At 38.5% G+C, this 13,858-nt stretch overlaps 1 protein-coding gene across 1 annotated transcript; it reads right to left on the reverse strand.

Moving 5' to 3' along the window:
- Positions 1-315: 315 nt before the first annotated feature.
- tmem106ba (transmembrane protein 106Ba) lies at positions 316-13,075 on the reverse strand. The gene is made up of 8 exons (XM_033640344.2): positions 12,940-13,075; positions 10,069-10,273; positions 7,432-7,495; positions 7,123-7,282; positions 5,629-5,769; positions 5,100-5,149; positions 4,965-5,018; positions 316-2,659 (listed from the first exon to the last, which is right to left on the reverse strand). The coding sequence occupies exons 2-8, from the start codon at positions 10,259-10,261 to the stop codon at positions 2,539-2,541; spliced, it is 783 nt and encodes a 260-aa protein (XP_033496235.1). The 5' UTR covers positions 10,262-10,273; positions 12,940-13,075; the 3' UTR covers positions 316-2,538.
- Positions 13,076-13,858: the final 783 nt, after the last annotated feature.

Here is a 13,858-nt window from a genome sequence, read left to right on the forward strand (position 1 = left end):
GACTACATGTGAGTCTGGACAGATGGGTGTAAACTGTAACTGCAACTTGACTGGTTCATGGAGGCACACAACCACGAGGTGTTAATTCTGGTTTCACAATAAAAGTCATTGTGCTAATGGAGCTCAGAAATAAGATTTTGCAGGTTGTCTATCATTAAGCTGGTGGTGGTGTCAGTTGAAGTATCTCATAAACATGACTATAATTAGAGAATAGTGAAATAACAGTTGCAACAGTGATCTGAGTGATACTGTGGTTTAGCAGACCGCTCAGCACCACCCAGTGTGTACAGAGAATATTACAAGCACACCCAAGAAAACTTTCAAAATAAGTCATGATTTTATTTTCAGTTTCATGCATGAAAAACACAAAACCATTGAGAAGAGGCAGTGACAGAGACGTAGTCACATCTACACTGTCATCCAATATCAAGAAGGGCTGGATCTAGGGATACAGTTTCTCAGGATGACTGTGTAGAAATTGTAAAACTTGCATAATGATGTTTTATTGTACCTGTACGTATGAATTAGGATCAGAAACTTTTAAATCATTAATAAGTAATTCATAATTTTTATCTTCTGTCAGACCAAAGTCGTTACATGATCTGTTTGAAAAGCCAATCCAAAATGACAGCAGGTAACAAAAATTACAATATCATAATAATTTCAAAATCCAAGAATAGCAGTCAACTCATGATACAAATTATAAATGCAGAGTGGATTAAAAATAGCAAACACGTTATTGCAGGTGACACCATACCCCACAAAAATAGGACAAATTAATTAAAAGGGAAGGAAGCTGCTCCCAAAGCAGAAATTATTTTTGATATAGCATGTTTTAAAGCAAGCCAGAAAGTACAAATTATACATTTACACAATTCTTATTTTATAGCCTGATGTAACGCTTCCCACATTTGCGTTGAAATAAAAAATATTATCCCTTTAACAAAGTTCTTTTGTCACCCTTCACAGTAGTCACATTTGCTTTTAACTCAATCGGGTCAATGACAGCGAAACAGAAGAAAAGACTTGTACTATATTCACTCAAGCTAAAAATAAAAAATCCTGCCAAAAACATAATTAATTATTCTTGTTAAACCAAAAAAGAGAAAGGAAAGAGGTGGTCAAGAACAGTTCAGTGGTTTTCACTGTGTCAAAAAACAAAAAAAACTTCTTGAATCTTAGTTGTTGGTTTTTGTATTTTCATTTAAAGTGGTGTGGAATAGAAGGGGCACTCGTAACAACATTCTTATGCCGGGTACACACTACAGGATATCAGCCTGATTTTAGCCCGACACATCGTACGGTGTCGGCTCAGATCATGAACGACAACGAGTGTCGTACACGATAATCCATCGTTTCATCACACAGAGTAAAAACAGGAAAAATGATGGTGTGAAACAGCAGAGGCACTTTATCACCTCCCTGAGTACTGCCATTAGCAGCAAGCTAGCAAAGAATGTTATTTCTTCATAATGGAGACGAATATAAAGTAAGTAATAAAATTATAAAGTAGTGGCTTTTACTCACCACAACTGCAGAGGGTACCAGCTTCATTTGAAACAGACTACCATCATGAACGAGCCATTATTCCTCGTTCCCTCTTTTTATCCGCTCCCGTTTGCCTTGATATATTTAATGCATTGTGCCAACTCAACACTTCCTGTATCTGTTTCAAATTAAAAGCACCTTATAACTTCAGTTGAGAGAATCCCTTCATTTTCTAAAAAGGCTTTTATTGTGAAACATTTGTCGAACTTGTTGTGGAGGATTCAGTGACTTGCATGTTTGCATGCAGTACTTCAAATGTAGCTCCTGCCATCTGGCGGTGCTTTCTACGTTACTACAATAATGTTTCAGCTGGCACATGAACAGCCACAGTGACTGAATCAATAGTGATAATGATAAAAATAGGATAAGAATAACCCTGTGACATCACACGTCGTGAAAGACAACCAGGGATTATTGGTGTGGACCATCGTGTAGTCTGTCACGACTGTCGGCCAAGTCACGCCACGATTTTATGACTCCACAATTGCGTAATCTGACATAGTGACTGTCGGAACAGACAAAAATGTTGTGTAGTGTGAACCCGGCATTGTTACTATCTGTAGTTAAGGATCAGGTTAAAGTGCATCATATCTGAAACTACTGCTTCCAGTGATGTAGTTGTTGAGGAGTAACAGTGTAAACATGATGGGAATGTCTACCATTATGTGAATATTAAATTATACTTGTCTGTTTTGTTGGCACCAAAAATGACAACAAACCTCGAGGCAAATCCTGCAGAGTTGTGGCTGTGTTTGTCTGCTTGTACCAGGCTGTTTGACAAGTAACCAACCACAGAGAGCTCTTCTTATCACGAACGCTGATGTTAAAAGGAAGAAAGTGGTTGGGAATTTAAGAATGGATGAGCCACTGACTAGTAAGGAAAAATGATCTCCCTGTCCATTAAGTTGTCACCAAGATTTCCCAGCCCAATTTTCTCTGTGAGACCCTCAGTCACAGCAGTATTTGACACCTGGGCTTCTTTTGCTTCATTTACTGGTAGACCTGCACATGCCCATGCAAGGAGGTGGTGTTCCCCCCACAGTCCACATACTGGTACATCTCCTGGGAGACCTGCTCCGCGTGTCCGAAGTACGACGTGGTAACCGTCACCCTGAAAAATAACCACAGAGTCAACTGCTGTACACGAGACAACAAGGTAGGACAAGCACAGGAAGACTTTTAGTACTAAATTAAGCAACGGTGTGGAAAATGTGGATGTGAAAGTACCCTTCTTTAACAGGTTCAGATTTGAGTTTCAGTAGGTTATAAATATTTCTCTGGGGAAGAACTTTTTGTTTGACCTGAATCTAAATGAGTAGATCCCCAAAACCACAGATAATGTCATCTCTATTTATATATATGGCTCAATATCAGAAATCTGCCTCAAGGGGCTTTACAATCAGTACAGCATACAACACCATCTGTCCTTCGACCTTTGATTAACCTTAAAATTTCACCTTGTATACAAGAAACTAAATCCCCAAACCACCTTTTCTGAGTTGAAAACCAACATATATGGGTATTTAGGAGTGTTGCTGTTTAATTCAGGTTCAAAACCTTGACATTTGAGTGCAAAGTATTTGAATTGTACATTTTATGTTGTAAATATGCACAGTGACTGCCCTCCACAGGTTGAAACCTGACTATTGCAGTTGTATTTTGCTACTGGCTGATGTGGTGCCAAGTGACATATATGGAAACAGCTCGCTTCACCAACTGACAGCCCCTGTTCCCACCCCTCTATAAAACCAACATCTCCAACTCAACCAGAAGACCGTCAGTTACCATAAAACTTCAATTATAGCCTGGGATTTTTTTGCTTAAATCACTGAACTCGACCTGCATATATTTGGGACAGGTGTCTATATGTGATAGGCTTTGACACTATTCACAACTAGGATTAATGTTTATTAAAAGCCCTTTGGATTCGTTTGATTTGTGGACCCTTACGGATTACAGGAATATCGACATAAATGGACACAGTCTTCTGTCTTATTGTGGATGATGTTTGTGAGCGTAGTATGGCCAGTTTGAGTTTCTTTGTTAACTAGTGATAGTCCCCCCTTCGGACATGATTTTAATTATGTAAAAGCTATGGTTAATACTTTGTTTAACATGGTATTCCCACATAAAAAAAACTCTGAAAGGTGGCTGGAAGCAGATCTACTGCTGATTAAGAAATACTGGATCTGGCCTCTGCCCTGCCCACCACAGCTGCTTGTGCAAGCTTTCCTTTTTGCTTTCCCCAGCGCTGGCACAATGCTCAAACAAAGTGGGTATAGGTCTGGCTATGGGAGACCAGTGCTAGGTTGACCAGTGAAAGAACAGAAGCATCATGATGGCTAACATTAGCATTAGAGGACACATCGGAGAGATTCAGCCATACATGTTTGCAGTGTGTCCACATTGTCACACTGTGTTTTGGCAAAAATATACCAGAGGTCGAATCAAAGTTTGCAGAAAGATACTGTATATTCTGTCTGACTGAGATTTTATATCGTATGTAATAAGTCCACTATGTGCTTATGTTTTCAGTTTTCTTTGCAGGCATCTGCATATAAGACATTGGCTTTCACGCTCGTGGTGTACCTAATCGAGTTTACGTTTGAATCTCAGATTTGTACATAGTGGACAGATATTGTCCCCTCAGTAGAGAAATGTGAAAACAACTTTCTAGTGACAAACTTTGCATAGACACAAGTCAGTATAGCCAAGGTCAGCCATTTTAGGGGACACAAACAGGAGAAAAACACATTTTTAAGGTATGTAGTGTACAAGAATGCATTGTTCAGCAAGAACAATAATTAGTAAAATAATTATTGACTTAATTATTATTCTTATGCATATTTATGGTATATTTGTGTTGCTTTTTGTTTTCCCGGTAAAGCCAGCTGTTTGCCTCGTCCTCCCAAGATATCTAGACCCAAACAAAAGCAGGTTTTTTAGGGATAAACACATCTTCTATTGTTAAATCCATCACACTGAAGCTTCACAACTGGTCTTTAGGGCATTCTGTACTAGATATAAAGCTCTATTGCAAGAGTAGGTGTTGCAGTGTCAGTGGCTTTTTATTTATCTATTTTTTTTTTCCCATTTTCACTGGGACTCAGTCTACTGTTACTTGGCCAGAAAGCTGTTCTTTGGCTTTGACCACTGAGGATTAAGTCTGCTAATGAAGATTATTTCTGCCTTGGAGAAACGTTTGCTTTGCTAAATGTACAATCTGTTTGATTGTCAGTGGTGACGTGTAAATGAGCAAGGCACCCAAAAGCCCGTGAGTCTCCTGTTGGACTGTGTTGTTTCTGGGCAGCTCTTCAGTATGTGTGTGGGTGTTGAGGTAGGTGTTGATGTATGAGAGGATAAAAATCACAACAGATAATGACTTTATGAGTTTATCACATACAAGCCATACTTACTGCATCATGACCACTATGTTGTGAACTTTAATGGTCGGCAAGGTGCAGTAGTCACTGTAAGAAAAGAGGTGGTTTGTGATTTAAAATGATCCAAGTGTAAAAAGTACATTATTATACTTGTAGAAAGATACTTACAACATGTAACTCATCTCATCAGCAATGGTAGTGGGAACTGTGTAGTCAATCTGCAATAAACACAATGTATAAAGCACTTGAAGAGAAAAACATTATACCATAACATATTACACATGTATGCTACTTACAACAAAAACTAATGGTCCTAAATTCAGTTTAATCAATGGCCTAAGAGCGAGCAGTGGCACCAAGATTTGTCATGTCACAAGACTTTAAGACAATGAGGCTTAAATGGTGCTTAAAACATCTGAAGTCTGGATTTCTGCAGAAACATAATTATTATTTTGAGCACATGACGAGCCTGTGAGTTGAGTTGGATGAGGCTTCTCTGTATTGTGACTGTGGGTGTAACAATGAGCTGTTGTATAAGCTGTGCAAGCTGCAGCCTGAAGTAGTGAATCAGAGTTTCAGTCCATTTTCTGTCACTTATAAAAATGAATTGATTTTTTCATCAGTTGTGAATTTGTAAGAGCCCTATGAGTGTAGCTTTCCTATGAGTGTGTGTACAGTAGAGTGTATTTCCACCTACCTGCCGTTCATCCAGAGGTATGATCACTGAGCTGTTGTTGAACTTGGCCTTGCCGATCACCGTCTTGGAGAACTGCACTTGTGCTGTGATGTTGGTCACAGATACAGTGTAGTAGTTGTTATTGGTGATGTTCAGAGTGCTCTGGATGGGAGAAGATGATAGGTGTGAGATTCTGGTAATAGAGAGCTTTATGACAAGGGCCCCAATGTTAAAGATATACTACGCACGATTTTCCTGAAAGAACAATATATACAATCAGAAGTAATCCCTCTCAATCATCACTTGCGACCCACTCTGTGTGTGGATGTGTATTTTTCTGCAGAGACTCTGACCTCTGCCTGTATTTTCATATTTTCTGTGTTCAGGATATGTATGGGCGTGCGCTCAGGTGAGGTCGGGGCTGTATAAAAAGGCAGTAACCAAGTTTCAGACTTCAGCAGCAGGCATCCAAGAGACAGCGCCAAAAAAAGACCCAAAAACGAGTGAATCATTGGTTGACTTTTACTTTAACTTTCACCTGTGAGCATGCTCACAAACGGTAACTGGCAATCCTGCATAGTAAACCTTTAACTTTTTAGCATTTTAAACCTGCAGTAACCAATTTTTGTTTACTTGGGAGCAAGTAAACTGGCAAAGGGTTGTAGATTCACACGACAAGGAGACATGAAGCAACATTATCGAGATTTTGGGTCAGATTTCTGGCAACCTGGTAGATTTAAATCCAATGTTGACTCCTCACCAACGTCCGAGGGAACTATCTCTCTCTTTTGCGGCTAAATGTTCCACAGCTAGTTGCTAAATTTGTCTGTCTTCCATTGGTTGTTTTACTGGAAATATACAGAGGGTTGTTAGAGCTTTTTTTGTTGAAAATAGTGGGATGCTAAAAACAGTACTGATAAGAGCGGTGAGAGTGAACCAAAACAGTAACTCTGTGGCCGAAAAACGAACATGATGAGCTGCAAGGTGGGATAAAGCTCCGTAGACTAGAGCTGAAGAGAACTGCAGTCAAGTGATAAATTTGTGTATTCATCACTACAAGTGGTCATGTGATCCATCGTTAATATAGAAATATTGATTACTGGTGCTTTAAAGTGTGATGTGTTGGATTTAGTGTCATCTAGCGGTGAGGTTGCAGATCTGAAACGTCTCCCGTGTGCCTTGCGTTTAAGAGAAATATAGACTATGGCGGTCGACGTAGAATCTTGAATGGCCCTATCTAGCGAGTGTTAGCTGCGGCTGCAGACACACTATAGTATAATAGATACAATCAGCTCATTCTAAGGTAGTGAAAACACACTTATTCTTATTTTCAGGTGAATATAAACTAAAGCAAACATAGTTATTAATATTATATTCCATTTCTACCAATAGATGCCCCAAAATCCTAAACCGAGCTCTATTAAGGTTTGGTCAAAAAGTTAAACACAAGCCAAAATATTAAACTGTCGTACAGGTTTTTTATTTTAAATCTGGAATATGCAGAAACAATCTTACTGTAATGTTGAGATAGACGATTCTCTTGTCCAGGTCGTAGGAGACGTAGGCGGACTTCACTCCCACATAGGAGACATCAATAGAGCGAGGGAATAGGAAGAAAACAGCCAGGCCGGACAGCAGCAGGCAAAGTGCAACTGATATCGTGACATACAGCTTTCTGCATGAGAAAGAAAGGAGAAGTGAGACCCTGAAAGCAGCTGAAGACTTCAAAGTCTGTCATGGTACTGTGTGTTCTTTGAGTTTCATCATCAAGCAGAAAGCTATCGCAGCTCATTCTCTGAGAAAGAGCACTGACTGCAGACTTACGTCCTGCTCGGCCTCAGCCTTTGGTCGCTGTATGGAATCAGAGCCACGAGCTGATTCTCTTGACCTGTTGAATAATTCAAAGAACAGAAAAGAAAATCTGTGTCATTCTACTGTTTGATGGAGAAAGCAGCATGTTGTAAAATCTGCTCTGTGCAACACCACTGTACAACTCCTGAGAGGAATATCAGGCTTATCCCAAAGGTTTTTCCCACTTGAAACTACAGATCATTTCTGTTGTAGATTGGTTTATTCTTAATGCAAACAAATGAATAAGTAATGGAGTATAAATTGTATGCACTGGTGAAATATGTCTTTGGCCATAATCAGCAACAAAGATGTGTATAGAGTGTAATGACATGACAATTTTAACCGGATTCCTAATTTGTAACACTGGTGCAGCAGCAGGAAGAAAACAGATTGTTAGAGCTGTTGGACCTGTAAAAAGCCACACATGTCCTCCTGATCTATATCATACAAACTGCAGGAATTTAAGAGCATCAATCTTTTATTAACTATCTTTGGCAAAACTTTAAAATATAAGTCTGGTGGATGTTTAATTGTTGTTTTTTTTACATTAGCTAACTCTATCTCAGTAGCCTGGAAGAGCAGGCAATAATGGTCTATTTATTTAGTCTTTCTCTTGATTTTTCTTGTACGTTATAAATTTGCTGCATCTGTGATATAAAAGTGTGAAACTTTTATTTATTTTGACTTTTGTAGTACAGTGGAAACCATGTAATAGTGATCAAAAAGCTTCAGACAGTCATTCCAAAACAAATGCTGTTTAAATATTTCGCTACCATTTTTTCCACTAAAATTAGCATGTGTATGTAAGTTTTTAAAAAAGAGGCAAAAATAGGAAAATAGGCAATAGACTGCTTTCCCATTGCCAGTAGACCAGAGCTGTGTATATGGTTCTGCAGTAGATAAGACAGGTTAGTAAACAGTAGAAAGCTGTATGGACCCCAGTTAAACTCTTATGGTGGTTACGTGTTCAGCCTCTCTCTCAAACTTGTTGCCAACTAAAGTTTGAACGATATTTGAGCACTGCTTGGATGGAGAAGGATGGTGTTTTGTGGTGGCGCCTCATTGCATCCTGCTGGCAAAGGGGCAAAAATTAGCACATTCACACAGCTGTCGAATTTTTATCACTGCCGATCAAAACCGATCAGAGTCATTTGTCCTGGGAGTGCATGGGGGCTTTATAGTAATGGAATAGTCTACTTACAGTGTTTTTTGGGGGGGTCTTTTCATTCACTGACAAAAAATTACAACTATCGTGACTGTTTTTTGTTTGTTTTTACTCCAGTGATCCTTTCCAGCTGGATACCAGAGGCTGGTGCTGTGTGCACATTGATATCAGTGACAAAAAGAAAGTAATTTTCAGTGAAAACCATAGTATCCTCAAAGCTTATGACAAACTGCCAATGACATGCTGTAGCGAAATTTGATGTAGCTCAGGCTACCATAGCCTGTGTGCGGTGAAAGCACCTGTGGTTGATGCCGCCCTCGTCAAGTGCATTGATAATGCCCAGTCACAAAATGCCCACGTAATGAAACAGCTGTACTGTATTTGGAAACAGTCACTAAAATTCAGTAAACTGTGAAGCTGTCCATTTTGTTACTTTATAGTCATGTAATAAATGTATAAATGCCAGATGGTCATCTGCATGAAGAATAAAGAAAAAGAAAAAGTTCAGTCATTATGATAATCTGCTTACAGCGATCAGTTTGACCCTGACAGATGTGATCACTAAAGAGGTTTCCACTGTATTATATTTGGAAATGTATGCACTGGCATTCTGGATCTGGCTCATATAAACTCTAGGTTTCTTACATGTATATATGAGCTGGACATATTTGAAAACTTCAGTCATCTTTACTGCAATGTGCATTTTAATATAACTTGACGTGGGACTGAAATAGATCATCACAGGCCCTGTTATCCCTTCATGGTTGCCCCTTTTGCCACAATGAAATCCTAATACAGGTTTTCATGCTTGTACAGTTCAAACCTCATCTTGCCTGGAATACAAACATCATCTTTGTAACATCAGAGAGAGTGTTCTGGTCAACAGGAAGCTGCACTTAGAGATGAGTCAGAAATAATCAATGTAACTTCATGCTTCAGTTTGAAGGTCAGTGTCTAGTGCAGCTGTTAAAAGCCCAGAAAACTCTCAGACTCACATAACATAGCATTTTCTGCCAAGGTTAGAACAATTTGGGTCATTTCACAAGACATTTCAGCATTTCGTGTTTTTCTCCCACCTTTTCTCACCAGTCAAAAGGTGTTTTTGTGCTTTTAATGAGCAACACTTGAATCATAATATGAAGACAGCTGTGTGGGTGTTTGCTCATATTGCCGGCACACCCAGTCACATGTGATCAACCCACACAGTCCTGGTGAAGCAGATTAGCAACGTTTTGGATGTGAACTCTTAAGAAATAACACCTAAGGATGTATTTTTTTTTCCTGAACTTGAAGTGATTGTTGCTTAAGTCATGAATATTTAATTTTATTGAGAAATACTTTGATTTGAAATGTTTTCAGGGGTTTTAAGTGCACTGCTTTTCAAACAGACTTAAAATTCTCGGCTAAAAATAATGACTCAAAGGTTTATTACTAGAGCGTTTTACCGCGTGGTATTCTGCCGGTGCCCTGACATGTCGGGCATGTGACGCTGTCCCGTCCAGTGAACTCCACGTAGGGGAACTGTGAAACATCTCCGTTCTTTCCATCCTCCTCGCCGTCTCTGTACTCTCCAGAGGCCGTCAGCGCATCCTGACTCTCGTCTTTGGGGTTGGCCAAGTGAGAATGTAACTTGCCCATGGCTGCAGTTGTCTGTGCACAACACAAAAGACAGCATGAGCAGAGAGGAACTGCCGTGTTGGTGCAGCAGGATGTGCTGACTAACCACATGCCACACAGCCGCTTGAATGTGAAATTGGACCTGGACGGATTCCAGCAAACATTTTCCAGGAGAACAAATTTCAACTGGTGCAGTGTCTGTGAAGTAAAATCTCTTGTAGTACTTCAGAAATAATTCTGTTGTGACTTGGAGTGTGCTGCTTAGTAGAGACTAGAGTGTGACCTTTGCTTGATGTATATTTGTTTTCATTGTTTTTATAATACTATCACTTTGTCCTAATATTTGTGTAGTACCCCTCTGAAATGATAAAAGCATCCCTATAGTTATTTATTCTTTCACTCAGTCACACTTTATATTACTTTGCATGTTCTCCAGGGCTGCTGCCTCATTGTTAGGCGACTTCTTGGTCATTAAGACCATAACTGATTGAAAAATTGATTATTTTTCTGGAGAATGAGCTGATAAGTTATTAGCAAATACTGGAAATAGATAATCACATATCTGGAATCATTATAATATCCATAAATATGTTTAAGTCCTTTTAAGAACAAGGATTTAAGAGATCTTTCTGAATGATTATATTCATCTGGGGAGTGATTGGATATTTTTCCTGATTTAATTTAACAAATGACTTTGTCAAAATGTGACTACCATCAGGGTTTATTTATTGAGTACAGACCTAATGTTCAAGGTTTTCATCAGAACAATTGTTATTTTCTAAATGTAGCTGCTGTACATTTTAAACAATTTTTTTATTGTAATAGAGTTATAGAATATAATTGTATGTCTAAATGATAGTTAATCACTGATAATTGTGATTAACTATCATCAAGAAGTCCTCAAATATTTTTAAAGAGAGAGCAATACCATACTTTTGAAAATATTACTCATAATATTAATATTACATACCAGCATGTAGGTATAATGAGCAAAATATCCACCAAGTATCAAACCTAAAAGTACTCCTAATGCTAAAAGTGACCGCTGTGGGTGTTTTACTGTTTCAAATTGTATTACTGTATTCATATTACCAACACATTCACGCGTAATTACCTGCCACTGTTGTTGTTGGTTGAGGTGGAGCTGATTTTTTATATACAGTTGTGGAGTTAAAATTGTTTGACGTAAAAAAAAAAAGATAAACTACAGTAGTTACACTCCACCACTGATATTACATTACTGGATAATTATTATTGATGCATTATCATAATCAGTATTCTGTAGTTGCAGCTGGTGTAATAGCTGGATAATACTTTATACACTTTTTGGCAGTTAAACATGCATTGTATTGTTTATATGTCAAATCTTAATCTGCAAAGTAACAAAGTACAAAAATATCCCTCTGAATAACAGCAAGGTTGAAGTATTAAGCAACATAAAATGGCATTTGTGGAATGTAACTAAATACATTTACTCAAGTACTTTACTTTATACTTCTACTCCACTAGATTTGGAGGCAAATACTGTACTTTTTACCTCAATACATCTAATTTTGACAGCTTGAGTTACTAGTTACTTTGCAGATTAAGATTATTGATACAGATATAAATAAAACTAATAAATAATGATTTATTATTATGGGTTAAGCTACCCAGCTGTATATAAAGTATATAAAATTAGCTCCAGCTGCAACATTGAAGTGATGTACATATGAATGCATCTAATTATACAGTAGAATAGAATAGAATAGAAAAGAATAGAAAGAACTTTATCCAGCTGTCCAGCAGCTCATAATAGACAAAGAACAACCACACTTCCCCTCATCAACAGCACAGTGATATTAAAATAGACATAAAATAAAATAAAATTGCCCATTCCACAGTCCAGTCCAGTTGTAGCTAATGTGATATGTGTGTGTGTGTGTGTGTGTGTGTGTGTGTAATAGTTCAGTAATTCAGCAATATATGTATGAAAATGAAATGAGTACTTTTTTTTCTTTACCTAAAGTATATTTTGATGCTACTATTTTTTTTCGACTGAAGGACTTTTAACTTATGAACCATTATTTTACAATGTAGTATTGCTGATATAAGTATTTCTCCTCCACTGTAAAATGGAAACCCTCAAGTAATGTACATGTACCACTGTTGTTTGAGTAGGTCTGTCCTAACGTGTCCTAGGTGATGTTGGTGAGAGTAATCAGGGAACACATTGTCCTGTCTCTGAGGCCACAGCAGATATAAGTGATATTGATAACGTTACATTGTGTATGCACATTACAACCAGGAGACGGGCAGCATGTAAATAACGAGAGGTGACACCGACAGCCCGCAGCCTGTAGAGACTCCGAGCAGCATGACTGCTGTTTATCCACATAACGTTTCTCTTTATCACAGGCCGCCATACTGCTGAACCGCTGAGCATCAGCCAAGAACACAACGTACCGGCCGGAGGAAAACAACCATAACGGCGTCTTTCTGACAACCAACACTGATATTTCTTGTGTAAATTATTATTTCAACACAGTCAGTTCAATATTATTTCATGTCGTCGCTTTATTCTGACATTTATTAACATATCGCAGGATTAACGGTGGCTCTGTAGGACAAACCGCGCTGCATTGAGACGTGACTGTAACCGTTATATCATTCTACATACAGTAAACCAGGTGTTATTTCTCCGTTAGCTAACGTCTTACCTGTTTCTGTGTTTACTTGTTTATCATTCGTCGTATCGTCGCTGTTTGTTGTGGCTCAAGGTTCAACACACCGACGAGAGTGAAGCCGACGTCACGCCCCCCTCCGCTCCCCATTGGACAGGCTCGTGCTGTGCCAATATTATTGTCCCAGGATGGCGAAGGCATGTCCCGCCCCTCGCTCCATCTGATTGGCTAGTGTTTGTTGCCTTCGTTGGTTGTGATTGGTTAGGGTTAGGATGAATATCAGGGTAAGCCAATCAGAGGCAGAGTAAGGGAGAAGAGGGCGGGTCATGCCTTTGCCATCCTTGCCTTGCTTGGGCAGTGTGTGTTTCTACCCTGCGGAGCTTTTGACACAAATACAAATGGACTGTTGTAATGTTAATGTAATGTGTGTTGTTGTGGAATTTACTGTCAGTGGTGAAAGAAGTATAATTGTTATTACTCAAGTAAATAAACTGATACCATGGTATTACAGGGGAATCCAAATTTATCTGAATGGAAACCAGATTAGGTAATGTGAGAATATCTGGGGGCCAGCTGAGGCCTGTCCTGTGAAACCAGTTCAACTTACTCAGGATATCTTCTCGTTATCTGGTTTGACTCACCCTGACATTGGCCATCTGGACAGACAGACAGACAGATAGATAGATTGATCCCAAACTGGGAAATAATTGTCAAACAGCAGCAAGTAATCAAACAGTATGTGGACAGTAATATACATGCAAATACAAGGAGACAAAAGCAGATCAAAATAAGATATATGACAATATAGAAATATAAAACATATACAAAAACAAGTAGTACTAAAATTTAAAATATGCAGGAATAAAATAAAAATAGCAAAATTGCAGGAGTAAAAAAAAGTAGATTAATTTTATACACAACACAGTACACCATACAAATCTGGTTATCAACCTGA

This window comes from Epinephelus lanceolatus, chromosome 10 (assembly GCF_041903045.1).
Source record: "Epinephelus lanceolatus isolate andai-2023 chromosome 10, ASM4190304v1, whole genome shotgun sequence".
Classification (NCBI taxonomy): domain Eukaryota; kingdom Metazoa; phylum Chordata; class Actinopteri; order Perciformes; family Serranidae; genus Epinephelus; species Epinephelus lanceolatus.